We start from the raw sequence: 16,868 nt of genomic DNA, 5'->3' as shown, positions 1-16,868 counted from the left end.
GACGACTTTAGGCCTAATATAAGAACCAACCTGAGGTTAGAAGATTTAGCAATGTATATCTTGTGATTAAGTGTGATAGACTGCAAAGGCTTGGAGTCCCCCCTTTCCCCAAATAAATGGAATCAATGTTTTGTACAGTTACCTGGGATGATGAAGTCTGTGCAGCAATCATACAGCATCCCCAGCTGGAAAGGACGACCCAGAGCCGGCATCTCAATGGCTGCATTCTCAACAGAGGCCATACTTGATACTGGGAGATTTGCCCAGACCTAGAACACACCACCAATATAGTTACAGTTTACTGTACAGACTCTCGTGCAGGCCATGTTCTCTTTACATGAGACCTCTAACCTCATTGGTGTTCAGTATTTCACATATCGATATCGTTATGGCAGAGAGTAATGTATTCTAGGGAACGATATTAGCAGTACTAGAACTACACCTTTGACTTTTGAAAGGTTATTGAAAGTCTTTAATCTTACAGCAGGTTAGGGAAGGCTGAATTACAATCATGCTCTGAACAACCGTAAACAACCTGAAAAGCAAAAAAGAAACAAAATCCAGATCAGGATTTAACTAACTGAACAAAAGGAAGAGAACCTCTGTCATTGCTGATGTATATTCAAAGCAGATAGTGAGCCATTCTAATCAAGAGTGCCATGGCTGTAAAAGTGGAGAGAAACTGAATGGAGGTAATAGTGAGCTCAAAGGACAATGACAATGGAGTAATTTTACATTTGTAAGACGTATCTACATATTGGACTGACAGGAGATGGAATAGCACAGAAAAGGAGGTATAACAAAATGCAAATAGGAAAGCAATAAAATACCAAAAAGGTCTAATTGCATCTCTGATTCTCTTCTTTGTCTGTATCCTGAATCTTGCAAAAACTTCCTACTGAGCTTAGTGCTTACTACTGTCAACACTCTCTGCGAAGGCCCAACCCTGCAAATACACACATGCTTGCTTGCATGGTTTTTAGGACTGGGATCTGGGACTATTCTCTTCATGGTGGCAATCTGCCGTCCTAAATGTATGTAAAATACAAAGCACACTTTGGGATTCTATATAGTAATTTCCTTAGTAAAATTATTTAAAGAACAAGAAAAAGGCAAAGTCAGTCACTCAAAAGTGAGGAAGTAACAAAGTTCAGTTGCCCATGCAACCTTAATTCTGCCTTCTTGTGCATATGCCATCTAATTAAGTAGCCATGCCATAGTTAAGGCTGCAATTGTCTAAAGCCAATTTTTCAAAGCTTTCGAAAATCCATATACATAGATTGGCTTGAAAACTGATGTTAGTTCAGCACATTGTCTAGAATGGGTGGTGCAAATTTGGTGTTATTTATATGAGGGGTTCATGAGACAATCTCTCCCCAAATGATCTGTTTTTCAAATTTCCAGCTCTGTTATAAAGACTTATTTTGATGCTAATAGAGAGAATTCTATGGGCAATATCTACCTAGAACTTATATCACTGGACTTATCCCAGTGAGACCTAGCAAACGGTACCAAGAACCACCTCCAAAATTAAAAAACATTATCAGACTGTTTTTTGATAGCGAGACCTCCCCCAACAAAATAAGCTCAGCCTAGGGGAAGGTGCCCTAGACTGGGAACCGGAAGACTCACTGCTAATATTTTTGGAATAATTCATGGAACAGAAATGCAGTTTCTGGCAAGCTCTAAGGAAGAGGCTCTGCCCTCCCTTTACCCTCAGAAGTGGTGGTACGTGGGGGGAAGGGTTCCTGATGGGGGTTGGAGTTCTGAGGTTCTCCTCCCCTCTACCAGAGGGCAAGGGAAGCATCGAGTCCTTTCTCTCCACAATGGGCACCAACTGGAGGGGGTAGGGAGTCTAGAGCTTCCCTTCCTCCAATGCTGTTTCCATCTGCTAGCTGCACTGCTCACAGTCCTTCAGTCACTGGCTTTCCTCCTCTCCTTGGCCTCTCCAATCCTGCGAGAGGCATGGAGGGGACAGAAAGAGTGCCAGAGCTGGTAGCTAAGGAACACCCAGAAGGCTCCGTATGCATCTCAATCCTGTCTCCACCACTATCCCTGCCATCTCAAAAAACAAGGGAAATTTACACACCAAACTTTTGTTAATATGGAGTTATGGGTGCAGGCACTCAGTTCTGCTCTGTGCTCCTCATGCTCATCCAGAATGTGAGAGTTTAATTTCCAGAACTCAAACACAGGAAAACCAGGAAATATGAAAGTAGGGGTCCCTGGCCCCTAGAAGGTTAGTGTTATAAGAAAAAAATAAACACAAACTTTGCACGTTTGAAGAGTTGAGGTGACATTTCCCACACAACCTTAACTCTGCCCCTGTAGGAATTCCACAAGGGACTGGGAGCATCACAGCACTTTACTGGTCACAAACAAAACCTGACATTCTAAGGGTATGTCTACACTATGAAATTAGGTCGAATTTATAGAAGTCGATTTTTAGAAAGTCATTTAATACAGTCGATTGTGTGTGTCCCCACTAAGCGCATTAAGTCAGCGGAGTGCGTCCATTGTACCAAGGCTAGTGTCGACTTTTGGAGTGGTGCACTGTGGGTAGCTATCCCACAGTTCCCGCAGTCTCCACCGCCCATTGGAATTCTGGGTTGAGCTCCCAATGCCTGAAGGGGCAAAAACGTTGTTGCTCGTGGTTTTGGGTACATGTTGTCAGTTGCCCCTCCCTCCGCAATAGCAATGGCAGACAATCGTTTTACACCTTTTTTCCATGTGGGCGCCATAGTGCTTTCAGCAGACGGTGCAGTAGGACTGCAAACCGTCATCATCAAACAACCGCTTCCCGCTGCCACTCTGCTCTTCTGCTCTCCTGGTCATCTTGCAGGTCCTCCATATGACTGTCGTCATCTGTCGCTTCTGCTGCAACTCTGCTCCCCTGCAGACACCATACCACAGCAAGCATGGAGCCCACTCAGATCACCGTGGCGGTTACGAGCGTTGTAAACACCTTGCGCATTATCATGCAGTATATGCAGAACCAGAACCTGCAAAAGCAGGCGAGGAGGTGATGGCAGTGCGGTGACGAGAGTGATGAGGACATGGACACAGACTTCTCTCAAAGCATGGGCCCTGGCAATTTGGCCATCCTGGTGGCAATGGGGCAGGCTCATGCTGTGGAATGCTGATTCTGGGCCCGTGAAACAAGCATAGACTGGTGGGACCGCATGGTGTTGCAGGTCTGGGATGATTCCCAGTGGCTGTGAAACTTTCGCATGCATAAGGGTACTTTCATGGAACTTTGTGACTTGCTTTCCCCTGCCCTGAAATGCAAGAATACCAAGATGAGAGCAACCCTCATAGTTCACAAGTGAGTGGCGATAGCTCTCTGGAAGCTTGCAACGCCAGACAGCTACCGGTCAGTCGGGAATCAATTTGGAGTGGGCAAAGCTATTGTGGGGGCTGTTGTGATTCAAGTAGCCAACACAATCACTGAGCTGCTTCTATCAAGGGTAGTGACTCTGGGAAATGTGCAGGTCATAGTGGATGGCTTTGCTGCAATGGGATTCCCTAACTGTGGTGGGGCAATAGATGGAACGCATATCCCTATCTTGCGACCGGACCACCAAGGCAGCGAAAGAGGTACTTTTCAATGGTGGGCACATAAACCAAAAGGGGTACTTTTCAATGGTGCTGCAAGCACTGGTGGATCACAAGGGACGTTTCACCAACATCAACGTGGGATGGATGGGAAAGGTACATGACGCTCGCATCTTCAGGAACTCTGGTCTGTATGAACAGCTGCAGCAAGGGACTTATTTCCCAGACCAGAAAATTACAGTTGGGGATGTTGAAATGCCTACAGTTATCCTTGGGGACCCAGCCTACCCCTTAATGCCATCTCTCATGAAGCCATGCACAGAGATCCTGGACAGTAGTCAGGAGCTGTTCAACTATAGGCTGAGCAAGTGCAGAATGGTGGTAGAATGTGCATTTGGATGTTTAAAAGCGCGCTGATGCAGTTTACTGACTCGATTAGACCTCAGCGAAACCAATATTCCTATTATTATTACTGCTTGCTGTGTGCTCCACAATATCTGTGAGAGTAAGGGGGAGACGTTTATGGTGGGGTGGGAAGTTGAGGCAAATCGCCTGGCTGCTGATTACCCGCAGCCAGACATCAGGGTGGTTAGAAGAGGACAGCAGGGCGTGCTACGCATCAGAGAAGCTTTGAAAACAAGTTTCATGGCTGACCAGGCTATGGTGTGACAGTTCTGTTTGTTTCTCCTTGATGAAAACCCACCCCCTTGGTTCACTCTACTTCCCTGTAAGCCAACCGCCCTCCCCTCCCCCCTTCAATCACCGCTTGCAGAGGCAATAAAGTCATTGTTGTTTCAAATTCATGCATTCTTTATTAATTCTTCACACAAATAGGGGGATAACTGTCAAGGTAGCCTGAGAGGGGTGGGGGAGGACGGAAGCACCGGGTGGGGTGCGGGAGGAGGGAAGGACAAGGCCACACAGCACGTCAAAACTTATTGAATGCCAGCCTTCTGTTGCTTGGGCAGTCCTCTGGGGTGGAGTGGTTGGGTGCCTGGAGGCTCCCACCCCGCACGTTCTTGGGCATCTGGGTGAGGAGGCTATGGAACTTGGGGAGGAGGGCAGTTGATTACACAGGGGCTGCAGTGGCGGTCTGTGCCTTTCCTGCACCTCAACCATATGCCGGAGTGTATCAGTTTGATCCTCCAGTAGCCTCAGCATTGCATCCTGCCTCCTCTCATCATGCTGCCGCCACCTCTTCTGTTGCTCCAGCTATCTATCCTCTCGTGCGTCCCTCCTGTCCTTGTGTTCATTTTGTGCTTTCATGGATTCTGCCATTGTCTGCCTCCATGCATTCTGCTGGGCTCTTTCAGTTTGGATGGACTGCATGAGCACAGAGAATATTTCATCGCGAGTGCATTTTTTTCGCCTTCTTATCTGCGCTAGCCTCTGGGATGGAGATGACAGTGGCAGAATTGAAACATTTGCAGTGACGGGAGGAAAAAAAGGGAGAGTAAATTTGAAAAGACACATTGGCCATTTAAAAGGAGGGGCTGATGTTTTTGGGTTAACGTGCTGCACAAGCCCAACTAACCCCTCCCACACACCCAATTCCCTGGGATGATCGCTTCACTCCTCCCCCCACCTCATGGCTAACAGTGGGGACGATTTCTTTTCAGCCACAGGCAAACATCCTGGGAGGAATGGCCACCTCTGATTGTCCCCTTAATAAAATTCCCCTATTTCAACCAGGTGACCATGAATGATATCACTCTCCTGAGGATAACACAGAGAGATAAAGAACGGATGTTGCTTGAATGCCAGCAAATACTGGGACCACATGCTGCCATGCTTTCTTATGCAATGATTCCAGGCTACGTGCTACTGGCCTGCTGTGGTAAAGTGTCCTACCATGGGGGATACAATAAGGCTGCCCTCCCCAGAAACCTTTTGCAAAGGCTTTGGGAGTACTTCCAAGAGAGCTTCATTGAGATGTCCCTGGAGGATTTCCGCTCCATCCCCAGACATGTTAACAGACTTTTCTAATAGCTGTACTGGCCGCGAATGCATCCCAAGTCTTCAGGACAAATTAATGATTAAACACGCTTGCTTTTAAACCGTGTATTATATTTACAAAGGTACACTCACCAGAGGTGCCTTCTCCGCCTTCAAGGTCCGGGAGCCCGGGTTGGGTGGGTACTGGCTCCAGGGTGATAAACGGTTCCTGGCTGTCGGGGAGAATGGTTTCTCCATTTGCCTGGTGTGCGCTATATTCAACCTCTCCCTGCTCATCATCTTCCTCATCCCCAAAATCCTCATCCCTGTTGCGTGAGACTTCCTTGCAGGAGTCCACGTACAGGTGTGGGGTAGTTCTAGGGGCACCCCCTAGAATTGCATGCAGCTCATCATAGAAGCGGCATGTCTGGGGGTCTGACCCCGAGCAGGCGTTTGCCTCTTTGGTTTTTTGGTAGGCTCACCTGAGCTCCTTAAGTTTCACACGACACTGCTGCAGGTCCCTTTTATAGCCTTTGTCCTTCATGCCTTTGGAGATTTTTTTCAAATATTTTGGCATTTCGTCTTTTGGAACGGAGTTCTGATAGCACAGATTTGTCTCCCCATACAGTGATCAGATCCAGTACCTCCCATTCGGTCCATGCTGGAGCTCTTTTGTGATTCTGGAACTCCATGGTCACCTGTGCTGAAGAGCTCTACATGGTCACCTCTGCTGATGAGATCTGCATGGTCACCTGGGCTGATCAGCTTGCCACGCTGGCCAAACAGGAAATGAAATTCAAAAGTTCACGGGGCTTTTCCTGTCTACCTGGCCAGTGCATCCGAGTTGAGAGTGCTGTCTAGAACGGTAACAATGGAGCACTCTGGGATAGCTCTCGGAGGCCAATACTGTCAAATTACATCCACTGTATCCCAAATTTGACCCGGCAATGTCGATTTCAGCACTAATCCCCTCGTCGGGGAACAGTACAGAAATCAATTTTAAGAGCCCATTAAGTCAACAAAAATGACTTCCTTGTGTGGATGGGTGCAGGGTTAAATCAATCTAATGCTGCTAAATTCGACCTAAACTCGTAGTGTAGACCAGGGCTATGTGCTCATCAGAACTCCAGATCAGAACTGATATTCAGATTGCCCCACTGATTCTCACTGTTCTGTGCTGCACTGTGGATCTCAGGAGCACTTGTAGAGGGTTGGCAGAAATCACATTGGACAAAAAGACTCTGAAAGAGATAAGACACTGTGATCCCAAGGGACACCTTAGGACAGTGATCAAAGGAGGCAGGCATCCAAGTGGACCAACCACAATGGGGGATACATAACACACAGTGCTTGAGTAGCTCCATTTTACAGACAATATAGCTGAGTACTTAGATTTGGGAGATTCTTTCTGAGACCAGTGTGGCTAAGTGGCTATGAGTTTGGTCTGCTATTATTAGACATTCCCAGTTTCTTTACCTTCCCATTTTGGTTACAGGCCTTCCTTAGTAACTAGTGTCATGAAAGACACGAAATTATTACCACTGGTCAGTGGGAGAAGTGAGTTTTGATTTCAAGGTCTCTGCATTCAAAACTCTGTGCACCTTCCCTTAGGCTGTTTTGATGGGGGTGGGTGGGAGTCATCATCATCATCATCCAGTAAGTCTATGACAATCCAGAGGTGCTCCGCTTGTGCTGGTTTATAGAATCGTAGAATGGTGGGCGTGACGGGACCCCCGGGGTGCACCTGGGACTGTGGGACCCCTGTGCCCCCTGAACTCTCTCCAGCCTGGGCTGTCTCTCACAGTGCCTTGCTAGCGACCAGCAGCAAACCCCTTCAGGTGCTGTGATCGCTCAGCACAACCACATGTGGAGCCCCTACACCTAGCTAGATGGCATGAATGCTCCCAGAGCCACTCATGAATCGAACAGGAAAAGACACCAGAGCCAAATCCCCCCAGCTCCCGGCACTGTACCTCAGGAATATACCACCTGCCTAATGTATTAATTGGTTTACCACTTTATCAATGGAAAGTAGATATACACCAGCTTTTGTAAAATCTGAGCAGATCTGCCACACACTTCATACAAACTCACTGGTAAAGATAAACAGTAAAAGATGTTTATTGACTATAAAGATGGAATTTAAGTGACTATAAGTGTTAGGCAAAAAGTCAGAGTAGTTACCAAAATAAAATAAAATATAAACATGCTGTCTAATCTCTCAACCTCTTAGACTGGGCAACAACTAGATTAAGCAGTTTTTCTCACCCCACTGGATATTGTAGTCCTTAATATACAGGTTTGTCTCCTAAACCTGGGCCAGTCCCCTCTACTGGAGCCTTCAGAGTGTTCTTGTTGCTTTCAGCATGGTGGGGGCAGGAGAACGGCCAAGCATGGGTCCCTGTGTTTGGTTTTTATACCCTCAGTCCATGTGCTTGGGGAGCACAAGTCCAGGCATGTCTGGGGCACTGCTGAGTCTCCCAGGCAAGGTTGGACAATTCCCTTGGTGTGGCCTCATGCAGGTGAGTCATTGCATTGTAGCTCCTTTGCTGGACAATGGCTGTTGACACCCCGCCCGGGCGTTGGTTACTTCCTTGCTGTTGTCTCTGGGAAGCTAATAGCTGGTTGATTCCCCAACGTACAGCATGTTTTAGTGACAACTATACAACACATTCAGATAACTTCATATGTATTAATGATATACATATATGGATAGAGAAATGGCTTTCAGCAGATCATAACCTTTCCCCTGATACCTTACATGGCAAAGTTTACATGTACTATCATAATTATATACAAAATGAGGAATATGGGGCGCTCCCCCAAGGTATAGAGTGTCACAGTAGGATTGGAAGGGACCTCGAGAAGTCATCAAGTCCAGTCCCCTGCACTCATGGCAGGACCAAGCACCATCTGGACCATCCCGTCAGGTGTTTGTCTAACCTGCTCTTAAAAATCTCCCATGATGGAGATTCCACAACCTCCTTCGGCAATTTATTCCAATGCTTCACCACCCTGACAGATAGGAAGTTTTTCCTAATGTCCAACCTAATCACCCTTGCTGCAATTTAAGCCCGTTGCTTCTTGTCCTATCCTCAGAGGTTAAGAAGAATAATTTTTCTCCCTCCTCCTTGTAACAACCTTTAATATACTTGAAAATTGTCCCCTCTTAGTCTTATCTTTTTCAGACAAAACAAACCCATTTTTTTTTCAATCTTCCCTAATAGGTCATGTTTTCTAGACCTTTATTTATTTTTGTTCCTCTTCTCTGGACTTTATCCAAACTGTCCACATCTTTCCTGAAATGTGGTGCCCAAAACTGTACCCAATACTTCAGTTAAGACCTAATCAACACAGAGTAGAGCGGAAGAATTACTTCTCATGTCTTGCTTACAACACTCCTGCTAATATATCCCAGAATTATGTTTGCTTTTTTTTCCTAACGGTGTTACTCTGTTGACTCCTAGTTAGCTTGTGATCCACTATGACCTCCAGATCCCTTTCTGCAGTACTCCTTCCTCGGCAGTCATTTCCCATTCTATATGTGTGCATCTGATTGTTCCTTCCTAAGTGGAGTACTTTGCATTTGTCGTTATTGAATTTCGTCCTATTTACCTCAGACCATTTCTCCTTTTTGTCCAGATCCTTTTACATTTTAATCCTATCCTCCAAAGCACTTGCAACCCCTCCCATCTTGGTATCATCCACAGAATTTATATGTCATGATCTAAATCATTGATGAAGATATTGAACAGAACCAGACCCAGAACCAATCCCTGCGGGACCCCACTCGTTATGCCCTTCCAGCATAACTGAGAACCACTGATAACTGCTCTCTAGGAACGGTTTTCTAACCAGTTACACACCCACCGTCCAGTAGCTCCATCTAGGTTGTAGTTCCTTCATTTGTTTTTGAGGTGGTCATGTGAGAGAGTATCAAAAAGCTTACTAAAGTCAAGATACACCATGTAGTGGGGCGGCTGCCCCACTCCCCCAGAACAGGGGATAAAAGCAGCCTTGGAGAGAGCTGTGGCTGTGAAAGGCTAGGCTGATTGGGGAAGCAGCCACAGCTGGGGCCATGCTCCAATCAGGCCACAGCTGGCCCTATAAGAGGGCTGAAGGCCAGAAGCTGAAAGAGTCTCACTCTAGCTCTGGAGTGGGAAGGGCTAGCTGCCTGGGAGCAAGGTACCTGAGGTGGATCAGTGCTGGGGAAGGGCAAGAGGAGCTGGGGAGCTCCAGCCTGGTAAACCCCCAGGCTGCAGGCCTTCACCAAGGCCTACAAAGGTACTGGGGCCACAGAGGTACAGCTTGGGGTTAGGCAGAGGCAGCAAGTCCTAACCCCTTGCCAATGATGAGTGGCCATTACAGACTGCAGTCTGCCCCAGTGCGTGGGGGCTAGATGATGACTGGCAGTAGCCACTGAGGCAAGGTGGGTTTAGAGGATTGGGGGTTCCCCTGGGAGGGGAGACTCAGACTTACTCTGGTAAGGGGGTACTGCTGGGGCACAACCCCAGGGTAAAGGACACCAGGGTCCAGGAGGGACACAGGGACAGCGGCAGGCAAGACACCGGCTTGCAGAGGGCGCTCCGTAAGCTGGAAAAGAGCTAATTCCCAGACGACCAGCAGGAGGCGCCACACCAGTGAGTCATTGCTTCACTACACACCACATCTACCACTCCCGCCCCCATCCACAAAGCATGTTATAGTGTCAAAGAAAGCTATTAGATTGGTTTGACAAATTTGTTCTTGACAAATCCATGCTAACTCTTACTTATCACCTTATTATCTTCTAGGTGCTTGCAAACTGATTCCTTAATTATTTGCTCCATTATCTTTCTGGGTACAGAAATTAAGCTGACTGATCTGTAATTCCCCGGGTTGCCCTTATTCCTCTTTGTATAGATGGGCACAGTATTTGCCCTTTTCCAGTCTTCTGGAATCTCTCCCGTCTTCTATGATTTTTCGAAGATAATCGCTAATGGCTCAGATATCTCCTCACTCAGCTCTTTGAGTATTCTAGTATGTATTTCATCAGACCCTTGTGACGTGAAGACATCTAACTTGTCTAAGTAATTTTTAACTTGTTCTTTCCCTATTTTAACCTCTGATTCTACCTCATATTCACTATGGTAGATGTCAAAGATCTACTAACCTTTTTGGTGAAAACTGAAACAAAAAAGTCATTAAACACTTCTGCCATTTCCACATTTTCTGTTACTGTTTTTCCTCCCTATTAGCACAGGTGTTGTGCTAATAGAATTCTGACTGGTTCTTGGTCAAGAACAAGCTGTACAGAGCAAAACACAGCTAGTAAATGATGACTTTAACTGCTCAGAACTCAGCCAAATTTTCAGATTTATATAGAGCAAACCCAAGGCACATCCTTGACCCTAGGGCTGGCCTGCTGCAGACCATGGAGATGCCGGAGTTTTTTAAAAAGAAAAGCTGTCAGAAGAATGTTTATGGGCTTGTCTACACTACTGTGTGGGGTCAATCTAAGATACACAACTTCAGCTACGTGAATAGCTTGCGCTCCTCGTTCTGGTGGAGTACCGGAGTCGACGGGAGAGCGCTTAGCGGTCAATTTCTCGTATCTATACTAGACGTGATAAAGCGATCCCCACAGGATCGATCCTTGCCCGCCAATCCGGCTGGTAGTGTAGACAAGTCCTACAATGGAAAGCATTCAGCAACCTAAGTCCAGGCATTGTGCTGCTCTCTCTATAAATGTTTGGTGATACAAGCTACACGCAGGCTTCCAGCCAGGCAGACACTAACATGAAGGTTCTTACTGCCGTCCAGCCCAGGGCATCAGCAGAACCTTGGTTCCCACGGCAGAAACCAAAAGGCAAACACAGGGATTGCAAAGCATTGCTTCAGGAAAGCAGACTTTGACTCCCTCAGGGAACAGATGGCCAGGATCCCCTGGGGGACTAACATGAAAGGGAAGGGAGTCCAGGAGAGCTGGCTGTATTTCAAGGAATCCCTGTTGAGGTTACAGGGACAAACCATCCCGATGAGTCGAAAGAATAGTAAATATGGCAGGCGACCAGCTTGGCTTAATGGTGAAATCCTAGCGGATCTTAAACATAAAAAAGAAGCTTACAAGAAGTGGAAGGTTGGACATATGACCAGGGAAGAGTATAAAAATATTGCTCGGGCATGTAGGAAAGATATCAGGAGGGCCAAATCGCACCTGGAGCTGCAGCTAGCAAGAGATGTCAAGAGTAACAAGAAGGGTTTCTTCAGGTATGTTGGCAACAAGAAGAAAGCCAAGGAAAGTGTGGGCCCCTTACTGAATGAGGGAGGCAAGCTAGTGACAGAGGATGTGGAAAAAGCTAATGTACTCAATGCTTTTTTTGCTTCTGTTTTCACTAACAAGGTCAGCTCCCAGACTGCTGTGCTGGGCAACACAAAATGGGGAAGAGATGGCCAGCCCTCTGTAGAGATAGAGGTGGTTAGGGACTATTTAGAAAAGCTGGACGTGCACAAGTCCATGGGGCCGGACGAATTGCATCCGAGAGTGCTGAAGGAATTGGCGGCTGTGATTGCAGAGCCCTTGGCCATTATCTTTGAAAACTCGTGGCGAACGGGGGAAGTCCCGGATGACTGGAAAAAGGCTAATGTAGTGCCCATCTTTAAAAAAGGGAAGAAGGAGGATCCTGGGAACTACAGGCCGGTCAGCCTCACCTCAGTCCCTGGAAAAATCATGGAGCAGGTCCTCAAAGAATCAATCCTGAAGCACTTAGAGGAGAGGAAAGTGATCAGGAACAGTCAGCATGGATTCACCAAGGGAAGGTCATGCCTGACTAATCTAATCGCCTTTTATGATGAGATTACTGGTTCTGTGGATGAAGGGAAAGCAGTGGATGTATTGTTTCTTGACTTTAGCAAAGCTTTTGACACGGTCTCCCACAGCATTCTTGTCAGCAAGTTAAGGAAGTATGGGCTGGATGAATGCACTATAAGGTGGGTAGAAAGCTGGCTAGATTGTCGGGCTCAACGGGTAGTGATCAATGGCTCCATGTCTAGTTGGCAGCCGGTGTCAAGTGGAGTGCCCCAGGGGTCGGTCCTGGGGCCCGTTTTGTTCAATATCTTCATAAATGATCTGGAGGATGGTGTGGATTGCACTCTCAGCAAATTTGTGGATGATACTAAACTGGGAGGAGTGGTAGATACGCTGGAGGGGAGGGATAGGATACAGAAGGACCTAGACAAATTGGAGGATTGGGCCAAAAGAAATCTAATGAGGTTCAATAAGGATAAGTGCAGGGTCCTGCACTTAGGATGGAAGAATCCAATGCACCGCTACAGACTAGGGACCGAATGGCTCGGCAGCAGTTCTGCGGAAAAGGACCTAGGGGTGACAGTGGACGAGAAGCTGGATATGAGTCAGCAGTGTGCCCTTGTTGCCAAGAAGGCCAATGGCATTTTGGGATGTATAAGTAGGGGCATAGCGAGCAGATCGAGGGACGTGATCGTTCCCCTCTATTCGACACTGGTGAGGCCTCATCTGGAGTACTGTGTCCAGTTTTGGGCCCCACACTACAGGAAGGATGTGGATAAATTGGAAAGAGTACAACGAAGGGCAACGAAAATGATTAGGGGTCTAGAGCACATGATTTATGAGGAGAGGCTGAGGGAGCTGGGATTGTTTAGTCTGCAGAAGAGAAGAATGAGGGGGGATTTGATAGCTGCTTTCAACTACCTGAAAGGGGGTTTCAAAGAGGATGGCTCTAGACTGTTCTCAATGGTAGCAGATGACAGAACGAGGAGTAATGGTCTCAAGTTGCAATGGGGGAGGTTTAGATTGGATATTAGGAAAAACTTTTTCACTAAGAGGGTGGTGAAACACTGGAATGCGTTACCTAGGGAGGTGGTAGAATCTCCTTCCTTAGAGGTTTTTAAGGTCAGGCTTGACAAAGCCCTGGCTGGGATGATTTAACTGGGACTTGGTCCTGCTTTGAGCAGGGGGTTGGACTAGATGACCTTCTGGGGTCCCTTCCAACCCTGATATTCTATGATTCTATGATTCTATGATTCTATCTCACTGATCTGAGCATTCACCAGACAGGATCCAGGTTTAGGAGAAAATAAAGGATTTGAAGATGGCAAGTTCTGCACATCTGCACTAAGCTTTCAAAGCTAAAAAGAAAAGGAGGACTTGTGGCACCGTAGAGACTAACAAATTTATTTGAGCATAAGCTTTCGTGAGCTACAGCTCACTTCATCGGACGCATGAAAGCATGAAAGCTTATGCTCAAATAAATTTGTTAGTCTCTAACGTGCCACAAGTACTCCTTTTCTTTTTTGCGAATACAGACTAACACGGCTGCTACTCTAAAACCTTTCAAAGCTGTGTCACTATAACATTATGTAACAGTAGCAGGCCTACCATGGCTCAATGCAACGAAGGTTGGTTTTGAACATGAGATTGCTGCTGTTTCTATAAACGGTTGCCTCAAGTAATACTTTCAGCGCTTCATATCAAAGCAAGATAAGGAATTAGTGATTGTGTTCTAATAAGAAAGTGAACTCCTGCACTTTCCAAGTCCAAATATCATTAACACCAAACACCACCCTCCACACTCCAGTCAGCCTGCCTATAATCTCCCTCTTCATCTTCCCTCCACTGCACAGAAGCACCAAAATTTTGTTAAGTGATGAAGGTGTTTTAATAAGTGTGTAAGTCTCTACAGTATACTGAGCTACCAACCTTACAGGTTTTCCTCAGGGACTATGGGATTATCGGACCCTTCTCTGAGTCTGCAGGGAAAATCCTTATTCACTGCAACTGGATGAAAGTACAGATGTTTCTGGCAACGCTTATTTTCTGGCATTCATTCAGTACGACTTCGATAGTAAAATTAATGAAGATTTCCTATTCTGCCAGGCATTACCAACATGTACGACCGCCAAGGCTGTGTTTAATAGTCTGAATGATTTCATAATAACAAATGAAATCAAGTGGTCAAAATGTGTAGGAATCGGTAGTGATGGGGCTCATTCTTCAATGTCATGAAAGTACAGTGGACTCGTTGCACGTGTTAAGGATCTCATACCTACAGTTACATGGAATCATTGCTGTACACACTGAGAATCATTAGCTGCCAGAAAAGTAGCAGGAAAACTGAAGAGAACACTGGACGAGGTGGTGAAAGAGGTCAACTTTCTTAAAGGTGATCCACTAAATTCCCTCATCTTTAATGCCCTTTGTGATGACATAGGTAGCAGTCATAAACAGTTTCTTTTACATTTAGAAGTGCGTTGATTGTCTTATGGGAAAGTACTCAACTGCTTGTTTGAGTTGTGTCATGAAATACGAATATTTTATATAGATACGACATTTCAACTGAGCAAGCATTTCTGTGATTTTTTTTTTTTTTTGTGGTTAGCTATAGTAGCGTACTTGGCTGATATTTTCAACAATTTCAATGGACTAAATTTGAGCCTACAAGGGGTAACTGTAACTATATTCAAAGTTGAAAGACAAAGTGGAAGTGCTGATTAAAAAATTGGGCTTGTGGTCAAATCATCTTTAGAACTATGTGTAAGAATCATTTCCAGCGCTGAATGATTTTCTTGAGATGTCTAATGAAGAGCTCTCTGATGATGAAATACAAAACATTCTCATTGGACATTTTCAGGCTTTGAAGAACAATTTCAGGGATTATTTTCCTCTTCCTGATTCTGATAAAAATTGGATCAGGGATCCATTCAATGTAGATGTGAAAACCACCAAAGATTTTACTTCATCTGAAGAAAATAGCCTTGTGGATTTTTCATGTGACACCTCCTTGAAACTGATTTTCAATTAATACAGTCTGGCAGACGTTTGGTTATGTCTGAGACCTGATTATGCTGAATTGTCAATGAAAGTGTTGAAGTATTAAATGCCGTTTCCCACAATATATTTATGTGAATGGGCGTTCTCTGCACTTTCATATGTGAAGTCAAAATACAGAAACGAGCAGAATGTAGAACCAGATCTAAGAATACAGCTTTCCACCATTGAGCCAAACATTTGTGATCTTCTTTTGGCAAAACAACATCATCCTTCAAATTTAATATTTTGTAAGCTTGTTTTTTTTTTAAATGAAATTTTCTAGCTGTTTAGATTTATTGATAATAAAAATAAAGAATAGTTCCTTACCCAGACATATTTATGTATCTCTGTCTAATAATAAATAATAATGAAATAAATAAGAGTGTTAATGGTACAATAGTTTATAAATAAAAAATTAATAGAGCTTTTAATGAACACAGCATTATTTTTCTTCAAATGTAAATAAACATCAGTAGACTTGGGAGTCCATGAAAAATTTTAAATTGAAATGGAAGTCCTCGGGTTGCTAAAGTTTGAGAACCGCTGGCCTAAGGAAAGATTCCTCTGATTGGCTGTCCCTCCTCGTTCACCTGCCTCATGGGGAAGGAGAGCCAATCAGAGTTGCTGCACAGCTGCAATCAGGAAATGGACATTTCCCTGTGGAATTGTTGGAGTTGCAAGACTCTCCTTTGATTCTCCTCCCACAATCTGGGAACTTATGAGGCTCCCCAGAGAACTGTGCCAGGAAATCTGGGATGCATGCCTAAAAGTGGCTAACACAACTGAATGCGGTGCTAAGGGTAGATGCAGGACTCAACAGCAAACTCATTACAGATTCTGAATACTGTGTGTGGATTCACTGGCTGCTCAGTTAATTACAACTGAGATAACTAAATACAACGGAGGTAACTGCCATCACACTGAAAATGTCATACCTCCAGTGCATGATGTCATGTTCCCAAAACTTCTGAAAGCAGGCTCTGAATGAGCTCACCTCTGACATCTAGTGGTGAGCTGGGGAAAAAGACCTTAGGAACAGATCATATTTGCATAAACACCCCTACTCTACCTAGGTATTCAAGGGGTGGAGCTGCTTACCCAAAGTGACCAGCTTTGGCTGGTGTTGGGTTACAAATTACATTAGTACTGAGTGCAGGGGTAATGAAATGTTGTTATCCTGACTGTAGGAGTAAAGGGTGAAAGAACTGTACTTAGCCTGCCCTGATTGAGGGTGTGGGGACAGGTGTTCCTCCCTGGTGGTGTGAGCTGTGCCCTAAGGAGTCCTATACACCATTTGCCCCTCCTCTACACTGTTCAAAGACACTGCTGATTAGACTCAATTCAGAGGCCTTGTTTTCTTAACTGATCGTTAGAGCTGAAACCACAAATAACCGGTCTAGGTGCTGAGCCTTAGACCTGCTGTGGGACAGTGTTGCAGTGAAAGAGACTGGCCCAACCTACACTAGCAGTGAGGTTTCCCACTACCCACTGAAATCACTGAGAGCAGAAATCGCCGAGACCTGGGTTAAGTGGTGGAACCTCAGAACGGAGC

At 45.5% G+C, this 16,868-nt stretch overlaps 2 protein-coding genes across 2 annotated transcripts in view; one reads left to right on the top strand and one right to left on the bottom strand.

The window, feature by feature from the left end:
• LOC119850710 overlaps positions 1 to 16,868 on the top strand; it is an 829,101-nt gene that overhangs the window by 499,242 nt on the left and 312,991 nt on the right. The window lies entirely within an intron of this gene.
• Positions 1 to 16,868, bottom strand: part of LOC119850712 — a 45,308-nt gene that overhangs the window by 6,478 nt on the left and 21,962 nt on the right. Inside the window, 1 exon segment of the mRNA XM_043507074.1 lies at positions 143 to 269. Coding sequence (XP_043363009.1) covers positions 143 to 269 — 127 coding nt within the window.

The sequence above is a fragment of the Dermochelys coriacea genome, chromosome 2 (assembly GCF_009764565.3).
Source record: "Dermochelys coriacea isolate rDerCor1 chromosome 2, rDerCor1.pri.v4, whole genome shotgun sequence".
In the NCBI taxonomy this organism is placed as follows: Eukaryota; Metazoa; Chordata; order Testudines; family Dermochelyidae; genus Dermochelys; species Dermochelys coriacea.
This window is presented reverse-complemented; position numbering and strand designations above follow the sequence as displayed.